Below are 19,589 nucleotides of genomic sequence, written 5' to 3'. Positions count from 1 at the left end.
AATACAATGGGATCTGGCTTGGCATTCCACCTGCAAATAGACTTACCTATGTAGACTGGTGATTCAAGGAACAAATTTGTGCAGTTCGGTCAAAGACAAAACCACCCAAATAAAGCTGTAAATTGCATCAAAACCGGGTAAAGAGGATCTAAATGTATTCTGTTTAATGCACACAAAAAATCAACTGGAGGCATTCTGTATGAGTCAGCTTCAGAGGTACATTAACTTATCCCTTTAATTGCACAGAAGAAAAGCTGCTAAAGCTAGGTGTAGTAAATACACAGAGAACGGCTATCCTGTTTCCTTAATGGAAAATAAATAAAGCTTCTTGTCAAGTGAGTTCAAGCAGGCTTTTTGGTAGCTTGTAGTAAATATAATGAAAAGTTTATGTTCTGGCAAGCTTTTGCCTAGGTAATTAAAACATGAGCTAAATTTCCCCCTGCTGGTTTCTGTTTTAACTCCTCCCTCCCTTTTTTGTATTTTGTGTTCAATAAAGGACCTCCATCTGCACCACAGAACCTTATTTTCAATATTAACCAAACTACTGTGAGTTTGGAATGGGGCCCTCCTGCTGATAACGGAGGAAGAAACGACGTGACCTACAGGGTATTGTGCAAGAGGTGCAGCTGGGAGCAGGGGGAATGTGTTCCCTGTGGGAGTAATGTTGGATATATGCCCCAGCAAACTGGATTAGCAGACAACTATGTCACCGTCTTGGACCTGTTAGCTCATGCCAACTACACTTTTGAAGTTGAAGCTGTAAATGGCGTTTCTGATTTAAGCCGCTCCCAGAGGCTTTTCGCAGCTGTTACGGTTACCACTGGTCAAGCAGGTAAGTAAACAAACTCTAGGATTTTTTAAAGCGCATGCACAAGGGATTGTTGCACACTGTATTTGTCGGCAGCTAAAGCGAGGCACATATTGTGCATGCCTGTAGTAAGGCCCTACAAACCCCCCCCCCCTTTGCTAGTTTAACATTGTTTTGATTCTAGTGGCACATGTGGCTTTTAGGATGGAGCACATGGGGCTATTTGTGGCCTACTTGTAGAGTGCCACAGGATTGTCAGTGCTAACCACTACCCTGTTGCAAGGGGTGAGACTGGATTGTAATGCCAGTCAAAGACAAGAACTCCTTTGTTGTGCCACAACTGACTCTTTTGCCTGATCTTGACCTTTGTTTCTGTGTGCTACCTTGGTAGGATCAAGCTGTTAGCTATTTATGTTATAAGGGTATGAAGTTAAGCACTTTTGGATCCATTAATTTCAATGAATGCATTAAGGGTATGTTATGGGTGGTTTGTTAGTTCAGCATGTTGGTTTGTTAGTGTTTAATAAATTTAACTTACTATATGTTCTTAATGCAAAAAGAAACATAAATAATCATTTGTATTGATACAATGGGTTTGTGTGTGTGTATTGGTTTCTTTGTAGCAAAACCCTAGTATTTTCAAATTCTTAAAAGGGAAGTTCCAACCTGTTTATATTTTGTTCTGAAACAGTTTAAATCCTCTACTGGAATCTGAGTTAAGGATAATGCCTTTGGTATTCACATCCTTTCCCCCAAGATTATCCTTCCAGCTTAATACTTCCAGATATTTGATGATGAGATCCAGTGAGAATGTGACAATTATTCTTTGTTTCTTACATTTATGATAATCTGACAGGTGAAATGTCAGGAAAAATAAAATCAAACTAGCGTATCACCCAAGGGGCAAAATGTGTTTTAGTGATCTTTGCATGTCGAAATAGGAAGTCTCCTATTCAGGAATGTAAAATGATGAATTGCTTGTTGATAAAAATGATGTTCTAGCAGGTCTGTGCTGCATTTTGCCTTGTGTTGATGGTAGGAAAGGAGGTAGACTAACGGCAACAGGCCAGCTGAGTTTTAAGCAAAAAATAAAATATTTTCAATATTGTGGGGTTCAGATGAATAACTCTGGAGCAGGGAAATTAGCGAATGTCTAGAAGTTGCTTCTTGAATACTCATTGCTAAGGGGTATGTATAACATGCCCAGTATACTTCCTACTGCATGAGCAGGACAAGTATCCGCATTGGGCTCTCCTGAGCTCTCTTCGTTCCATCCCTTTTCTTCCTCATCCCTTGCTCAGGTGCATGTGACTTGCAGCATGCCAGATATTGTAAGTATTAAGTGTAGACACATCTGGACTCCTCCACCATAAGGACACATGAATAGGACATGGATTTTGTCCATGTTTTCAATACTTTTTATATTTTTATATCACATTCTGTAGATAATTGCAATGAATATTTTAGTTAAAATATTTTAGTGAAAATATTTATTATGCTAAAAAAAATTCCCCATCCATGTATTCATTATATTTACATTCTTTTTCTCATTTAAGAACACAGGACAGTATTTTGTAAAGGGACGATTCACATGGCAGCTACACTCTTATTTCATGGATTTGTCAACAATTTGGAGATACAATTTTTTTGTGTATCCTCTTCCAGGCACCTCCTGGGGTTCTTGGTCATTTTCTTCAGTTTCAACTAGAATCATTTTATAAATAGTTTTGTTTTAAGTATGCTTTTCCTTGTTTTTCTTTTTAATCCCAGGGAATCATCCATCCAAATGAGGAGCAGCATGTATCATGTCTGAAGTTTATAGATTTGGATTGTGGGAGGTGGGAGGTTCTGAAAGCTCCTTGCAGTGCTTTTCCTGATTCCCAAAACATGATTTCTCAGTTTGTTGGTATGGAGAGGAGAGCTCTGACTTGGGCTGAGAGCAGGACTGTCTGTGCATTGCAGTGTTAGAGGTGTCTAAAGCATGTTGCTGTCCTATTCTGCTATGACATCCTGCTGAGTGCCATGGGGAATGTAATCCTCATAGCATTATTTAATCCACAGGTGCAGCTAGATAGTCTCTGGATTTGCTGGACCAAGTAACAATTGCTGGATGAGTGCTAGCACATTCTTTAGGATGCTGTAGTGCCATCTCAGAAGCATATACTGCATTATGGTTATTGTTATATATATAAATTTCATTTTCTCCATTGTGAGGCACAAGGCATGGTGAAAAAGTACAGCTTTCAGAAGGAACATGAAATGTTCAAACTCCCCTATTTTACTGTGAATTTACATACTTACCTAGGAGCAGGTTCCATTAAACTCAGTGTATGCCTTCACCTACTGAAAGGACAGGGGGAAAATATTGTTATTTGACAACAGCTCAAACATATTTTAATCCATTAACATGCTTCAGAGAGTAGTGTTATTGTGTAAAAAAGAAAGAAGGAAGGCTAAGCTTCAAGTATTAATTTGTTTAATCAAATGCAGGACTCAGAATATCTGTGTATATTTGCAAAAGCCTTTTCCTTATGGCACTGCCAGGCTCAGCCACATCTGTGATGTGAAAGAACCCACTAGTGTCCTGGCAAACAAAACTGCTAAAGATCAGCTTTAAACAGCCTTTTTCTTTTCCATTCTTCCACCAGTATGACTGTGGCTAATGCTAGCCTCTAAGTTTTTAAATCTTCTAAAATGTGTAGAGTATTTAATGCTCCAATTCCTTTTCTAAGAATTATGAATAAGCCTTGATCTACAGAAAAGAAGTGATAATTTTTGTTGGTAAGAAAATGATTTCACATAAAAGAAAGAAATTGGTTATGATACTGAATATGCTTTCTAAATCTCCTTCCTGTAATTAAAGTTTCTACAGAGCACTGCAAATTGTCCAATATCTCTCTATTCACTTTTATAAAATTATTCTTAAGTTGCCTGTTGCTCCCAAAAGGGCATCCGAAATTACTTATAATTGAAAAACTTCAACATAAGAACTTTAAAACAGTATCATGACAAACCAGTTAATAGGGGAAAACACATTTTAAAACAGAAAGTGTGATTAATCCCATTTAAAATTGGGCAAAAGCCTTGCAGAATGAAAAAGGTTGCATTTACCCGCTAAAACTAAATAAAGATGAAGCAAGTTTGATGTTCACAGGAAGGGTGTTCATTCAACTAAAGAAAAGGCCTTGTCCCATGTTTCCATCCCTGTTACCTCCTTTGGTGAGCATATACAGCAGAAACGTTCTTAAACTACGGGCAGGTTCATAAAGGAAGACACAGCTTTTCAAATACCCTGGCTCTAGTGTTTAAAGCAGGGGTCAGCAAACATTTTCATCAGGGGGCCGGTCCACTGTCCCTCAGACCTTGTGTAGGGCCGGAGTATATTTTGAAAAAAATATGAACGAATTCCTATGCCTCACAAATAACCCAGAGATGCATTTTAAATAAAAGGACACATTCTACTCATGTAAAAACATGCTGTTCCTGGACCGTCCGTGGGCCGGATTTAGAAGGCGATTGGGCCGCATCCGGCCCCCGGGCCTTAGTTTGGGGACCCTGGTTTAAAGCTATAGGTAAGATCCAGCAATTTGAATTGTACCCGGAAACAAATTGGAAGCCAGTGCAATTTGGACAAGACTGGTGCAATACAGTAGTGTCAGCAAAGCTCGCAGAACAAAGCAAATTGGACATGACATTCTGCACAAGCTTCAGTTTCCAAACATTCTTCAGGCCCATGGAAAGTGGAAAGTGATTAAGGGATAGCTCACTATGTACAGATCCACTTTTTCCAGGAAGAGGCACACATGACCTCATCCCAAGCTGGGCAGAGTTGGACCTGAACACAACAGCCTGACCACACAGAGTTGGACCTGACCACAGCATGGAACCTTCTAGGATCAATGCTGGGTCTAAAAGAACCTCCCACATTGTGAACCTGATCAGACTGTACCTCTAGTCCCACATTAGGATGTGTGACAAGCAGCACCTCTTGCTTATCTGTTAAGCCTCAGCTTGTTAGGCCAACACAGCCCACCACAGCTTCTAAGTTAGTAGTCCAACAGTCCCCTTGGTGTCAACTGAAAAAGACAGAACTGAGTGGGTATCATTGACATAATTATGTGGCTCAATCCCAAAACACTGGATGTCCTACCCCAGTGAACTGTTAGGGGATAAAATAGAGCCCTGAGGAAACCCATCGGTAAGAGACCAAGCAATGGTCCTCTGCCTTCTGAGGGACAGAGTTGTCAAATACCATACCGGTGAAGAGCCCCAAAAGTTAATGGTTTCAAATTATTATTATTGTCATCATTGATTTATTAATCAGATTCTGAACAACTGCCTCAAGGTGCTTTACACATAAGGTAATTAAAAACAACCAAAAACAGCAAATACATTTAAAATCCTTTTTTAAAATGGCAGACACTCATGGTTAAGACCCATTTATCCAGCTGAGAAATCCTGCTGGAACAAAAATATCTTAAATTGTTTCTGGGAAGTGTGGTTGGTGGGCTTCTGTCGTATCTTCATATGAATGCTGTTCCACATAGCAGGGGCAGCCACACTAAAAGCCAAGCTCTGAGAAACTCTCCTACAACAATCCACTGGGTGTGTAAGGGATTTGGTGATCTCTCATATAGCTTAATCCTGAGTTTTATAGTGCCTTGTATATTAATATGAACACCTTGAATTTGGCCCAGTAGCAGACCAGAAACCAGTGGAAATCCAATAAGCAAGATGTTATGTGCTGCCTGTAGTTTGCCCCCACAAGCAAGCTAGCTACTGTGTTCAGAACTAGCTGCTGCTTCCAGACCACCACATTGCAGTAATCAAACCCTGTTACTGAGAGGTCTAACAAATGCTTAACCAACAGGGATATACTCCCTCTGTATAGTTCCTGAGATACATCCTCCATCAAGATGACAAGGGCTGTTGCTCATTGGAACATATCCAAATAATTTGCTTAATCCAAGAAAGCCTGGATATTTATTTTTGAGTTGAAATTATTAATATGGAGATGGCATCAACAGCACAATCCTATGTATGGTTACACAGAAAGAAGTCCCACTATGTTCAGTGATGCATACTCCAGGCAAGTGTACATGGGATTGCAGTAACAGATGACACATTTTGTTGTGTAGTCATCATTTGCACTGAACATAACTCAAACGTTAAAGCTTACAGTACAGTTTGTTGTTGTTGTTTAGTCATTTAGTCGTGTTGTTTAGTCGTCCCCTTCTCCTAGTGCCCTCAATCTTTCCCAACATCAGGGTCTTTTCCAAGGATTCTTCTCTTCTCATGAGGTGGCCAAAGTATTGGAGCCTCAGCTTCAGGATCTGTCCTTCCAGTGAGCACTCGGGGCTGATTTCCTTCAGAATGGAGAGGTTTGATCTTCTTGCAGTCCATGGGACTCTCAAGAGTCTCCTCCAGCACCATAATTCAAAAGCATCAATTCTTCGGCGATCAGCCTTCTTTATGGTCCAGCTCTCACTTCATACATCACTACTGGTTAGTTTAGAGCTGCTTATCTGCTTTCATTTTCTATTTGCTGAGAATTCCGGTGTCTAGATCCAGTTTCTCTAGTCACAACTACAACCGTTGTGTTTTTAATTCAGATATCATGCTGTACCAGAGATAGAAGAAACTCGAGCTTTTCAACTATGCTTTTTCCTATAGCTTCTCATTCTGGTTTGATAGTGGTCACAAACCATAGTTTGTCAATTGAAATGTCACATTAGGCCATTGTTAAGCTTACTGAAACATGGTGTAGCTTGATGACTGAATTGAGTCCTTTTTTTTCTTTCTCTGTAAATTGCCACTGCTTTAATTAAATGGTTGGCGAATAGATGGGCAGCACTCAATGGCTTATATAAATCCATGCTGTCAATGCCTTAGACTGCCATATGGTGAAGAGTATTTGAGTTCTCAACAAATTAAGCTAATCAAAAGGACTGCATTATGCAGCAGCTCCTTGGCATGTACCTTGGTATCTAGAGACAGCATGGTATATTAAATAAGAATTAGATTTGATGGGGGTTGGGGATTTATTTTATTTTACTACTTGTTTAGCTTAATTATTGTGCCGCAGGAAGCTTGCTTTTCATACATTACAGGAAATAGGTAGAACTAACAATGTAGGGCTTGGTGGGGGGGAGGGCCGAATAACCTAGGCTTCATATACTGCAAAACTGCAGACATATCCTGCCACAATAGCACACAATATGCAAGTTACCTACCACATTTCTTCTTGGGTCTTGTTCCAGAAGATAAAGGGTAGGCCAGGGGTCAGCAAACTTTTTCAGCGGGAAGCCGGTCCACTGTCCCTCAGATCTTGTTGGGGGCCGGACTATATTTTGAAAGGGGGGGGGATGAAGGAAATCCTATGCCCCACAAATAACCCAGAGATGCATTTTAAATAACAGCACACATTCTACTCATGTAAACACACCAGTCAGGCCCCACAAATAACCCAGAGATGCATTCTACTCATGTAAAAACACGCTGATTCCCAGACCACCCGCAGGCTGGATTTAGAAGGTGATTGGGCCACATCTGACCCCTGGGCCTTAGTTTGCCTACCCATGGGCTAGGCAAAATGCTATACCTTTAAAGCACATTTGGAGCACATCTTCCCCTGTAAAAGAATTTTGTTTACAGGGTAAACAGTGTTATAATTCCCAGCAATCCTCAACAAGCCAGAATATTTTGGGAGGGTGGGTGGGGAAGAAATGTACTTCAATTGTTCTTACAGGAATAGTATGACAGCTTGTTCACAGCCACAGGTGAGCATGGGTGGTCTCAGCAGAAGAGCTGTTGTTTGTCTGCATTTTGCATCTTCCATTCTGCCCACGGCCAAGGTGCTCTGTATGAAAGGCAAGCCATACTTTAAACTGTATGAATGGATGACAATTGTTCATTCTTTGTCACTCATTTGTTCTTTTAAAAAAGATTTTCCCTCAGCCCAGTGTTTGTGAGAACAACCTTTTTTTTGTGCAGGGAACACATAATCATTTTTTATTTTTAAATTCTTTCCCATTTCCCATTTTTCCCACCTGTATTATCAGAATAGTACTTAAAAAGTGAAAGAAATACTGAGCATTTCTACTAAGCCTTTTGTTATATAAATGCATTCTATCACGGAATTTTTTTCTTAAAAAGATAATAAAAATACAAGATTTTTTTCCTTTAAAAACATTATTAAGACCCAATAAAAACTATTTTATTGTGTATCAGAAAACAGCTTTGTCATATAATGAAAATGATAACTATAATTGAGTATCAAAAAAGGCTTGGAACACAACAGAAAGAGTCTTGCTTCTGTTCCTTTATTTGAAATAAAAAAGTTTACTATGGAGCAAAGAAAATTTCTCACCTTCATTATAGCTGTGTAAACTGGAGCTCATGCAGTTCTTGTTTGTGGCTATGATTGTTCTGTGCTTCATGCAAAAATGATTATTTTATGTAGTCAGATTTGTATGTGTATAGGAATAATATAGTATAAGCTTTCGTGTGCATGCACACTTCTTCAGATATCTGGTATCTGAAGAAGTGTGCATGCACACGAAAGCTCATACCAAAATAAAAACTTAGTTGGTCATTAAGGTGCTACTGAAGGAATTTTTTTATTTTACTTCGATCCAGACCAACACGGCTACCTACCTGTAACCAGTAATATAGTATAGATATAAGAATGCTTGTGATCTATGCACTTGCTGCTGTTCCATCACAATAGGTGGACACATTCAATAAGCAGGCACTCATCATGCAACAAAGTTGTGTGCCCCCCCCATCCCCCCAATTATTCTTTCAGGTTTTTGTTTTAGTGCATTCACTCTTAGAGGCTGCATTCACAAAATGCAAATCATCATGTAAAGATAACATCAACTTAATTGAGAAAAGAAGTGGGAGGGGCCATAGAATATGTACAGCTCATTACTCCACTTTTGTTCTGTCTTACCCCCGAGGAGAAAAAATGTCAAAAAGGGAAAAGAGATGCCAAATCAGCAGGGAATTGGAGGGCAGGTGGCAGATCATTAAGATCAAATTATTTGTCATATTGGAATAATATGGAGGAGGTGTATGTAAAAAGTTAATTGACACAGCAGGGCTCAGGCTTTATGATATCATTTTGTGTTGTGATATAATTAAAGTTGAAATTGGGATGTAACATGCAAGGGTTTCGGCAAAAGGTCACATCAATATTGCTCATTTGTTAGGAATCTTTTCTCCAAAATTTGAAAGACTGCAGCCAGGAGCACAATTTAAAAATATTATTTAATTGTGATTTTAAGCCCTCCCAAGAGAAATGTCGCACTGTGCTTCTAAACACTTAGGCTAGGTTTGTATACTCAGTGTTCTTAAATACCCAATGACAGGAAACCCACAATTGGTTGGTTGGCAACCAAAAACCAACAAGCTGGACTGGAAAGTGCTGTTGTGCTCATGTTCTGCTTGTAGGATTCTCTTAAGTGTCTGCCAGGGGTGGCCAACTCCAAAGAGACTGCTATCTACTCACAGAGTTAAAAAAAAACTGGCAGTGATCTTACCCCTTTTTGGGGTTCAGGTCAAAGTAGTTGAGCTTTTTTTTAGGAAGGAGGAAGGCCCTTTTTTTGGGGGGGGTGTTTCACGTCAAAGTTGTTGAGTTTTTTCAGGGAGAGGGTAAAATGTTGAGCTTTTTTTAAGGGGAGCCACAGTTGTTCAGCTTCTCTGGGGGGAGCCAATGATCTACCAGTGATCTACCACAGACGTCCAGTGATCTACTGGTAGATCACGATCTACCTGTTGGACATGCCACTATAAGAACAGAATCCTAGACTCAAAAGCCTTTGGCTTGATCAAGCTGAGCTCTTAATATGCATATTCATGATTGGTCACAGTGATATATCAAGGGCAATTACCACATGTCTGCAAACACTGTAGGTAGAGGGGAACTTACATCCAGCAGCGAGGTGTCACAGTCTCTGTTTTTGCTGCATACTGTATATGCAACCACTGAACAGATGACTGTACCTCTGAAGTGGAGTGTTCATAATAACCATCAGTTTATTTGTATGCTGCTTTTTCATGGGACACAATGTTTGAAGCCACTCACAGCAACGTCAGAAATAAACATTTCAATATAATTCGTGAACAATGACAAAACACAGTATTTGAACAAGTAAGTCCAGGCAAAAGATTAAGCAACTCGCAGAAGCACCATCCAAATAGCACAAAAAGCTGTACACCATATCCATAACTAAATGTTGACCTCAGCAACAATGCCGAAGTCAGTCAAGTTACCTCCCTTCTTCCCTGCCAGGTGGAAACGAGCCAGACAGAGAGGGAGAAACCAGCTCTTGCAGGAGTCACAAATGGTCTTTTCACATCAGAAGTGCCCTGTTGGATCAGTCCAAGGGCACATCCAGTCCAGTATCTTGTTCTCAATGTGACTTACGAGAATCTCCACTTAAAATTCATGCATCTCATACTTGGGGGCATATTACCTCCAGCAGTGGAGAGTAGAACACAGTCATATGGCTGTATCTTCTTTTGAAGCTAGCCAAGTTGGTGGGCATCACTACATCTTGTGGCAGTGAATACAACAGTATAATTATGTGGTGTGTGGAAAAGTACTTCCATTTGTCTGTCTTGAATCTTCATTCAGCTTCATTGATGGATCCCTGAGGATGGGGCAGTGGGGAAATCTCTAGTGGCTACTTTCTCTGCATCCTGCATAATCTTATACTGTGCAGTACTTGTTCTGTAACTAACAAAGCTCAGTTAATAGTAGGGCAGGCTTTCAGGTTACTAAGCAATATTTTAAATATAACAACTACTACTACTACTACTACTACTACTACTACTACTACTACAATTTATTAAAATGTTATCTCAGATTATGAGTCAGTGCTGTTTTTCCCCTTCAACTTCTGCATTTGCACATATTAAGCTGATGTTCTTCAAAGGTGAAGGGCAGTTTATTTGTCTCTACATTTTATGTAAATACCTTAAGTTTCACATGCAAATAATGTCATTACTGTATAATTACTTGACCACAACCCTTCTATTTTTCTAATGCTATTAACCATTTAGACATTTAAAAATATTAGGACTAAGTTAAAGGTATTTCTGCTCTGAAGTACAATGTTCCTTGAGTCTATTCTGTAACCATTTTATAAAAAATGATTCATTGACTGTTTTACACTAGTGTAGCCCAAATAAACTTAATTGCCCCCTGCCTCAGATTAATATGTCAAGTATCTGACAGGATTTAGTAATTGGTTTTATGCCTGAATTAAATCTAGATACAATGGCTGTCTTGTTTCTATGAAACATGGATCAGGTGAAAAATAAGAAGCCTAGCCATTCAAGTGACTATAGCAACTATCATTTTAACATCTTAAGATGCAGCAAGCTAGATTGCTGTATTTTCTAAACAAAAGTGGCATTGTACTGTTGGTATGAGGTAGGGGTAGCTAGACACACTATGAGGGGGAAATGGCTTTTAGCCCACTTTCAGCTTCCTGAAAAAAGCCTGTTTCTTGCTTTCTACATTGACACACATCCATTAAACCTTTAAAATATAAATGAGTCTTAACTAGTGAAACAGAAGTATGCATGACCATAGGTTTTATTCTATAACTTGGGAATTCAGAATTCTATTTTAGTTGTATTTTAAAAATGAAGGTTTCTAATTATCATGGTTTGGGGTGGGGTGGGCTACGACTGCTTTTTAGTCAATGTTTGGCATTTACAGAGACATATTGCCTCATTTGGATGTTGTTGTCAGGTAGCTAGGTGTGCAAAAATTTCCTAAGTGTCACTACTTCTTCTCATTTCATCTCCTAAATACATATTTGTCATATGCTTAGTGCTTCTATTCGTCTTAGAGCTCATCTTTGTACTAAATTAGCAACCAGTGTTACAGGAAGTAAAAAGTACAAAAGCTAACTAGAACTGTGGTTGACATTCTTTGTGGTGAGCTTAAACAAGCCAACTTCATAAGCCACACTTTGAAATCACTTCAAATGCTGGTTTCTGAAGCTCCTTTTAAATTAACTATAGTCAGCATTAACTACAGTTTTGTCAATCCAGATGACATGACAAACCATGGTTAACCAGAAGTGAAAGTGAAAGCTTTCCAACTTATTCATCATTCTTGGCTGTACAAGAGGAGAGGGGAATACATGAGCCAGGAGGACCTTAGGTTTGTTCATGTCGTGCTAAAACATAGTTTGCAGGTGGTTGTTTAATTTGCATATTTTATCATAGTCACGGAATTTAGATTGTTTGCATGGAACACTGACTCCCTTATTATTGATCCTCCTCAATTTATCATGCAATAATGCACAAGCTCAAGTGGATTAGGAACTGAGTTTTCACATCCCATTCTTAAGCACTTGAAGATGAACCATGGCATGGCATCTTGTAGTTTCTGTGATATAATCTCTATCAGGCGCTGGCGGTCTATCTCATTCAAAATAACAACAATGCATCTCCTTTTAAATGATGATACATTATTTTTGTAAATAATCCAAGCTATGATCCAAACAAAGTTAAGCAATTTCAAATCCTAGTGACTGCAATGGAATAATTTTAAATGTATTCCATTGGAATAAAAGGGGACTTTAAAGCGGTTAACTTTGGCAAAGTCATGCTCCTTAAATAGAACAACATTTGTCAGTATTTTGCTTTGTGTAAACAAACCCTTCGGGAGATTTCTTGTACTTGCAACTAAGCGTTGCTTACTTTTCACATTGCAATGTTTGGTGCTGGAGAATATAACAATGGCCTGGAAGCTGTTAGAAATAACAGCTTAGCTGACTGTGGTTGCACACACTGGAAAGACAAACAGAGCAGTTCTAGCTGACTGATCTCCTCTTTTTTATTACTATTGACATGAAAGTTATTACACTGTTTCCATAGTTCCAACGCAGAAAAGAAGCTCACAGTCCCTCCTCTGCCAGCACTCGGCTGGATAGTGGTTTTGGTGTTTTTCTGCAGGATACTAACTTTTGGGGTCTTATTTGCAAGACTGTATTAGCCCTACAGTTAATCTCTAAACGGAATGCATGCCTTCTTTCAGATATGTTTAGATGAAGAAGGCTTTCCATGTAAATGAATAACCAACTTGATCTTTTCTCAAATGTGAATATATGTCAGCCACTTACCAAGCATAGGCATTTCATCGTCACCTGATAAAAAATAGTTCTGCTTTGAGCTGTCCATCACATTTTTGTTTGCTACTTTTTGTGGGGGTAGGGCTGGGCAAAGTAAAGCATAAAGGAGCAACTTTAGAAAGAGGTAATGGAAGACAAATACTGGAGTGCAGGTTCCTGCAAGTGGGTCCTGTACCCACTTACTCGGAAGAAAGCTCCATTGAAACCCGGTACACTTACTTCTGAGTAAATAGGAGGGCATTATTTGCAAACCCTCATGCCTGCTGCTTGTACGGGCAATCCTATATAAGGATATTTCGAAGCAGGCATGAAATACACATACAGTCTGAATAAGATATGCAAGGCTTGATTGTAACAATGAAATGGTAGTATAAATAATACTTTGTTTAGTGTAAATTAACATGGCTTAGTGGTCATATTTTGGCCCCCATTGAAGAAGTATCAGCGGGAAGTGTGACGTAAATCAATTATTTAAATTGGCTCCTTTTCACCTTGATTAAAAATCATGATTCCAATCATCTTGATTTAAATAAATGAACCTGCATTTAAGCTAGCAGTTTGAGAAGCTGCCCTTGAAGGAGCAGCAGTAACGCAATGTGGAAGAACTCAGCATTGGCATAACTCTAGCTGGTTTGCAACCTATGCCCACCTTGTTGATATATCAGTGGCTCCTGCTTTTGGTTCAGATAAGTGTCTGCCTGGCATGGGCAGATGACATGGTGTTGAAGTACAGTTATTTTATTTTTGTTTTTATTATTAAAATTATTACAATTCACCAGCAGGTCCCAGGGCAGGTTGCAAACCATTTTAAATTCAATATCCAAAAGGTTAAGACAAATTACAGTCAAAGGAATAGGGTAGGTCTGGTTGGTACATATGTCTTCTGAAAATAAATCCAAATAATGGAAACATTTTGTAATTTTATTGGGGACAAGCTTCACACTAACTCATGACTGGTTACAAGATACTGTATTGTAGTTGTAATAACACAACCCAAAGAAACAAGTGAAGGATAGTATTTCTACTCTGTCCTATTTTTGTATGCTTATGTAAAATTCCTTGGCATTATTCTTGTATAGTTTGATAAATAGCACACAGCTGCTTTTAGATACGCAGACAGGCAATTCAGCAATGAAATCTACAAGAATAAAGGAATTAAGTTCCATGATATCTAAGGTCCTAAGTAGCTGCTCTTAAAGACCAAATTAAAAAACCATAAATATAGGATTGAGAGATTGATGCTGAAAGGCAATATGTACTGATATCCCACTGATATTTGATTATTTTTAATGGTAGAAATTTGGGTTCCAAATCAAATTACTGTTTTAGAAGCGAAAACATGTTCCCTGTGCCATCATAATGTATTTAAGGATGTTGGCTGACCCGGACTGGTATTTTGCCCACCTCTGTTGAAAACACTTGCATGCAAAACTCAGGTTCCAAAGAGGCTTGTGCACAACAAAGCACTTCTAAGTTCACACTTCTAAGTTCTGTTTTTCCTTTCTGGTAACAGCTTCTACTGTCTTAAAGAAAGCTGATTTGCAAGGTTCCAGGTGCTAGGGGGAAGCAAAACAGTTCTTTAGATCCCATTCATTATGCTTTTTTTTCTTGAGCTTTGTTTGGAAAGCACCAACTCAGACAAATTTCAGCCCCTTCTTGAATATGCTTTCCTTTCTTCCCTTCATTTTGCCTCCATTACTTCCTACAAAATACATATCTATTTCATCACACAAAACAGTGTTAGTTTCTGCAGAGTCTAATCAAAGCAGTGTAGATATACTCAGTATGGTTTCTCTACCTTTTTAAATACCTATTTTTATTGGACAATGCTATGAAGCCTGCACTTCTAAATGGTTATTTCTGTGCAGTGTACCATATTAATCACCTATTGATGAAGTCACAAAGTATATCAATATAGTATATTTCTGCAGAAGACAACTCCCTCACGCTAAAGATTAAAAAAAAGCCCTATGGGCAATTTGCTGAGGTAGCTGTAAATTGCCAGTAGTATTGTGTACCCTGTGTTCCGTATTTAATGCTAACATAGTAAATGTTGATTATCTTATTTTTTGCTCCGTTAGTGATGAATGAGAGCAAATTTGAGGTAGACAAGCAGTCTGGTGGAATGATGCAGAGCCATCTATGAAAACATCTGTACAACTCCACCAGTGCAGTAAATTATTGCTGCAAGCAAAAGACATTGATCCAAAAGGATCATTAACAGCTTTAGCCAACTGATCCAAGTAATAGGGCAAATGAAAGAACATTATCAAGATCTAAACTTTTTAAAAGCTGTCAGTTATAATTGCTAAATCATTGTCACTACTTTGTATCAATATGCTACGTTATGACATAAATTCACTTTCTTCTATTGCGAGCAGAAAATAAATATCAATTAAGTGGTAAAAATCCACAGGATAAAAAAATTACCCATCCCTCCTGCACTCCATTTTCTAGGAGGTCACCCACAAAGGGAGAGATAATTGCTGCAAGGCAGCAAAATTAATCCAGTATGAGCAAGAAAGGATGATATATGTTCCTGTGACAAACTACGTGACAGAGATGTACGTATAAAACAGTGGGTTCTTCTTTTGGAGAGGATGCAAGGGCAAGAGAAGGAGACCTGTGAAAAACACTTAGCATGGCCTCAGAGTGAGCAATTCTTAATTATCCATAGCATGTCGACACAAGATAATTACTGTCCAAATTTTAACAATATTTGGTGATTAACTAGTAGAACAGGAAAGAGCAAGAATACAGCCAGTTGTTTCGTACTGCAAAACGACATCCCGTTTATTAGCACGAATTGAGCAACTCACGGCAATAATGTGACATGGCAATTCCGCTGTTGTTTGACTGACTCATATGTATAGGAGGTAAGCAATCTGTATGGCAGCAACTCAACAATACACAAGCTGCTTTCTTGTGTGCATTGAGAAGTCATGGTGGGCAAATTAAACTGATGTCCTTTCTGGCAGCACCTGTGCCTCGCGAAATTGCCACCCCAGAAGCTCTCTCAACCTTTTTAAGAGCCTTGCCAGTGTATATGGATGCTGCTGCCAGAAGAGAATGCCGAATTACTTTCATATATGTGTGTTGTTTTACTCCTGGTCTAATATACTTTGTGTAGGCTAGCAAGATTGAGCATATGGTGAAGCTAAGGAAAAACCCAATTTGGTACCTCTAAACTTAAGTATCTCCTGCCAACCTAGCAGTTTGAAAGCATGTCAAAGTGCAAGTAGATAAATAGGTACCGCTCTGCCGGGAAGGTAAACGGCGTTTCCGTGCGCTGCTCTGGTTCGCCAGAAGCGGCTTAGTCATGCTGGCCACATGACCTGGAAGCTGTACGCCGGCTCCCTCGGCCAATAACGCAAGATGAGTGCCGCAACCCTAGAGTCGATCACGACTGGACCCAACGGTCAGGGGTCCCTTTAAACTTAAGTATAAATGTCCAGGTACACTGTAACAATGAGATTATATGGCTTCTTGGACTGACTCACATATACATTTGTTAGATTGACCTGTGCAGTCCTTGAAAATATTAAGCAACTTTCAAGTTTGTATCTTGTGAACAATTATTCATTCATACAGTGATCTTGTTTGGTAAGAATCTTGAATCCTGTTGTTGTTCATGTTGAATTCCACAAAGTAAACCAGGAAACACATTTCTGGGTGGGCTTTTACTTACAAATTGTGGCACTGTAATGTTAGTGTAAAGGGTCTTTGAAGTCCTGATATCTCCTTTTGTGAAACAGTCAAAACAGCTGAAGTGTTAAATGTAATTGAACACAGTTGGCTATGTGGCAATGCAACTGAACAAATTGACTATAAAGTTCAGTGACACACACCAATTTGTACTGAAATGTTTATTATCCAGTTTGTTAAAGTGCTCAGTGTGTGTGCTTCCAAAGGTTATATTTTTGTGGCCTTTCCAGCATACAGCAGAGAACGAAAGCCAAGTTTTATTTGTTCACAAGATAACCAATGCCCAGACTTTTTTCCCCCTGAAGTTGATTTGGGTTACTATTCAGAATTAGGAATTCCTTTGCAGAGGCAGGATAGAGCTGCACTGATCTTCCTGCGACAGTTAAAGAGATCAGGAGCAGATGGTGAGATAGTGTATACCACCTTACCATCCTGCCTTCTCTCCAGCATGAATTCCCATTTCTCTACAGGATATGTCAACACCAGTGACTCAACACCAGTTACTTGATTTAAAGAGACGCTGCCTGCCCCCTTCTCAGTAGTCCACAACAGCTTGCTCCTCCTATTGCACTGACTACCATAGTTGAATAGATCTTTATGCATTTTAAAGGGAGAAAGAGAAAATTGTAATGTAGCAAGCAATCTAAAAGGTACAAGCAGGGCTTCTTTCTAGAAAAAGAGGTGCCAAAACTCACCCCTTTTTAGTGGGAGCACCCACCCAAAGTTGTTGAGCTTTTTTTCTTAGAAAGCACCCACCCAGTCTCAATCAATTTTATTGTATATAACCAAAGACATTTACAATGGACGACAGAGAATAAATGGAAACTTTCATCTAACATCATGCAACGTAACCTGTAACAGTTTACAACAGAAAAAGAAATTGACAACATTAAAACTTAAGATGGGAGTGCATTCACATAGCTGGAATAGAGCTTCTTGGCTGCCGGCGCAAATTTGGCTTTCTGGTGTATAATATATAGACTTCTATCTGCTAGGAGTGATGATATAAATTTTCCTCTGGGCATTGTATACAGGGTGGCAAATCAGCAGCTAGTGTGTGATGTCCTCTACCTGATTGCATCCATATATACATTTGCAATTTATATGGGAAATTCCCCAACACCTCCCCTCTAAATATGCTGAGGGCATCTGTTGAAATCTTAGTCCTGCAAAGACCCTTAGTTGTGGGAAGGTCAGAGTCTCAAGATAATGAGGCCTTGAGTGATTGGTCTTAATTAGGGGGTACCAAGTAGAGTAATGGGCAGCAAAGATGGATACTCTGTCTTGGTTGGATCTAGAGCTTTGTAGAGCTTTCCCCTCCTCTTGTTTGCCTGCTCGACCTAACACCACAGGGAAAATATAAAAACCATCGCCGCTGGTAAAATCGCTCCACCATGCAGCCCAGAGTGCTGTGCAGGGGGAGGGGACTGAAACACTACAGACCTTCCGAAATGCACCAATGAGGTGCTGGAACTCAGTTCCAGTGAGTTCCGGCTGAAAAAAGTCCTGGGTATAAGTATTCCATCTGAAGGAGCAATTGGTTTTTTTAATAGCTTATCCAAGTGCTTTTTGTAAAATGTTGTTGCAGTATGGAGTGTTCCAGACAGACTGTGTGATTTGCCATCACATTCTGCTAATACATTAGCATTTGCCGAATCACAAACCCTTACCATTGCTGGGAAAACACATTCTGTTGTATGACATCCAGTGGCTGCCTGGTCACTGAAGCTACCAATGCTAGGAAGAATGATTTATCCCCTTTGTTTTGCTATACATTGTCATAGCAAGTTGTGAAGGCTGTCTTGTTTCAACGAAAGCAAGGTATGTTCAGGCCAGTCTTAATTTGAAGCACTGCTAACCACTCCTGCATCTCATTATTCCACATAACTGTTTGACACAGTGACATCATTGAGTGTGACAGAGCAGTCAGTGCTCAGGGGTTTCTAACTTCCAGTTTCTTTTTCATTTCTTGGTTGATCAGAACTTCAGTGGAATTTGGAACAGGGTGAATCCAAGTTCAAAACTGGAATAGGGAGGAGGGTTAGAATCAACCATAACATCTACTTCTCATGTTTATTCAAGTTGCTTTTCCCCCTGCTTTGCTAAGGCTTGATTGACAGCACACTGAAACGAGATTCCCTAAGAATGTATTGTTGTTTTCAAAAAACCTGCATGCCACACATCCAAACTGTATACTACTGTGACAGTTTTATTTTTAAATGGGAAGATAGTAGCAGATAAAAACAAGACAACCATTAAGGGAAGCTACAGCCAGAGACAACTGAAGCAATTAGGTGTATGATGAATTCCTTTGAGAGGCTACTTATTTCCCCATTTTTGTTTCTGCAAACTTGTTAAGTCTAGGGATAGGGAGATGAAAGCTCAGTGCATGGGATACTGTGGCATTTTGACAAATGTTTGTTCAGGTGTGTGTATGTGTGTATGGGAAGAAGTGATCATTCTTGGGGATTTGGTGTCTTGAGTTCAAACCCTAGAGTCATCTTGCACTTTGTTTGTTGGCAAGTCACTTCTCAGTTCATCTAGTTTGCCTTATGTAAAATTAACATTGCATTACAGCAGCAAATGTTTTGTCAAGACAGTAGCTATGTTGGGCTCTGTATAGTTCCAGCACTTTGGTTTTTCTAACTGAATGGTCTAAAGCCTCTGGAATGTTTAGAACCAGAGGTGGAGAATCTCAGGGCTAGGGACCTTTGGGCCTCTTCATTTGGACTCAGGATTTTCTTAGCCCCCCCCCCTTCCTGGGTCATTCACCTTCTTCCCAGGTTGTACCCCTGGGTGGAGTTTATCCTACTTGAACAAAAGTTAAGAGCCACACCCAATGCTCTAACTACTTTTGCCTTGTGAGTACAGTATATGAAGAATTCTAAGTCCTCCGTTTGGTATATCAAAATTCAGAGTGA

At 39.4% G+C, this 19,589-nt stretch overlaps 1 protein-coding gene across 2 annotated transcripts in view; it reads left to right on the top strand.

Annotated features, from left to right (window-relative positions):
• EPHA7 (EPH receptor A7) overlaps positions 1–19,589 on the top strand; it is a 158,614-nt gene that overhangs the window by 52,974 nt on the left and 86,051 nt on the right. For both annotated transcript variants that reach the window (XM_060272603.1, XM_060272602.1), the window contains exon 4: positions 497–832. In XM_060272603.1, the coding sequence (XP_060128586.1) occupies positions 497–832 (336 nt within the window). The remainder of the gene's footprint in view (positions 1–496; positions 833–19,589) is intronic.

The sequence above is a fragment of the Zootoca vivipara genome, chromosome 3 (genome assembly GCF_963506605.1).
Source record: "Zootoca vivipara chromosome 3, rZooViv1.1, whole genome shotgun sequence".
NCBI classification, from domain to species: domain Eukaryota; kingdom Metazoa; phylum Chordata; class Lepidosauria; order Squamata; family Lacertidae; genus Zootoca; species Zootoca vivipara.
Note: the sequence above shows the minus strand (reverse complement) of the source record. Positions and strands in the feature narration are given on the sequence as shown.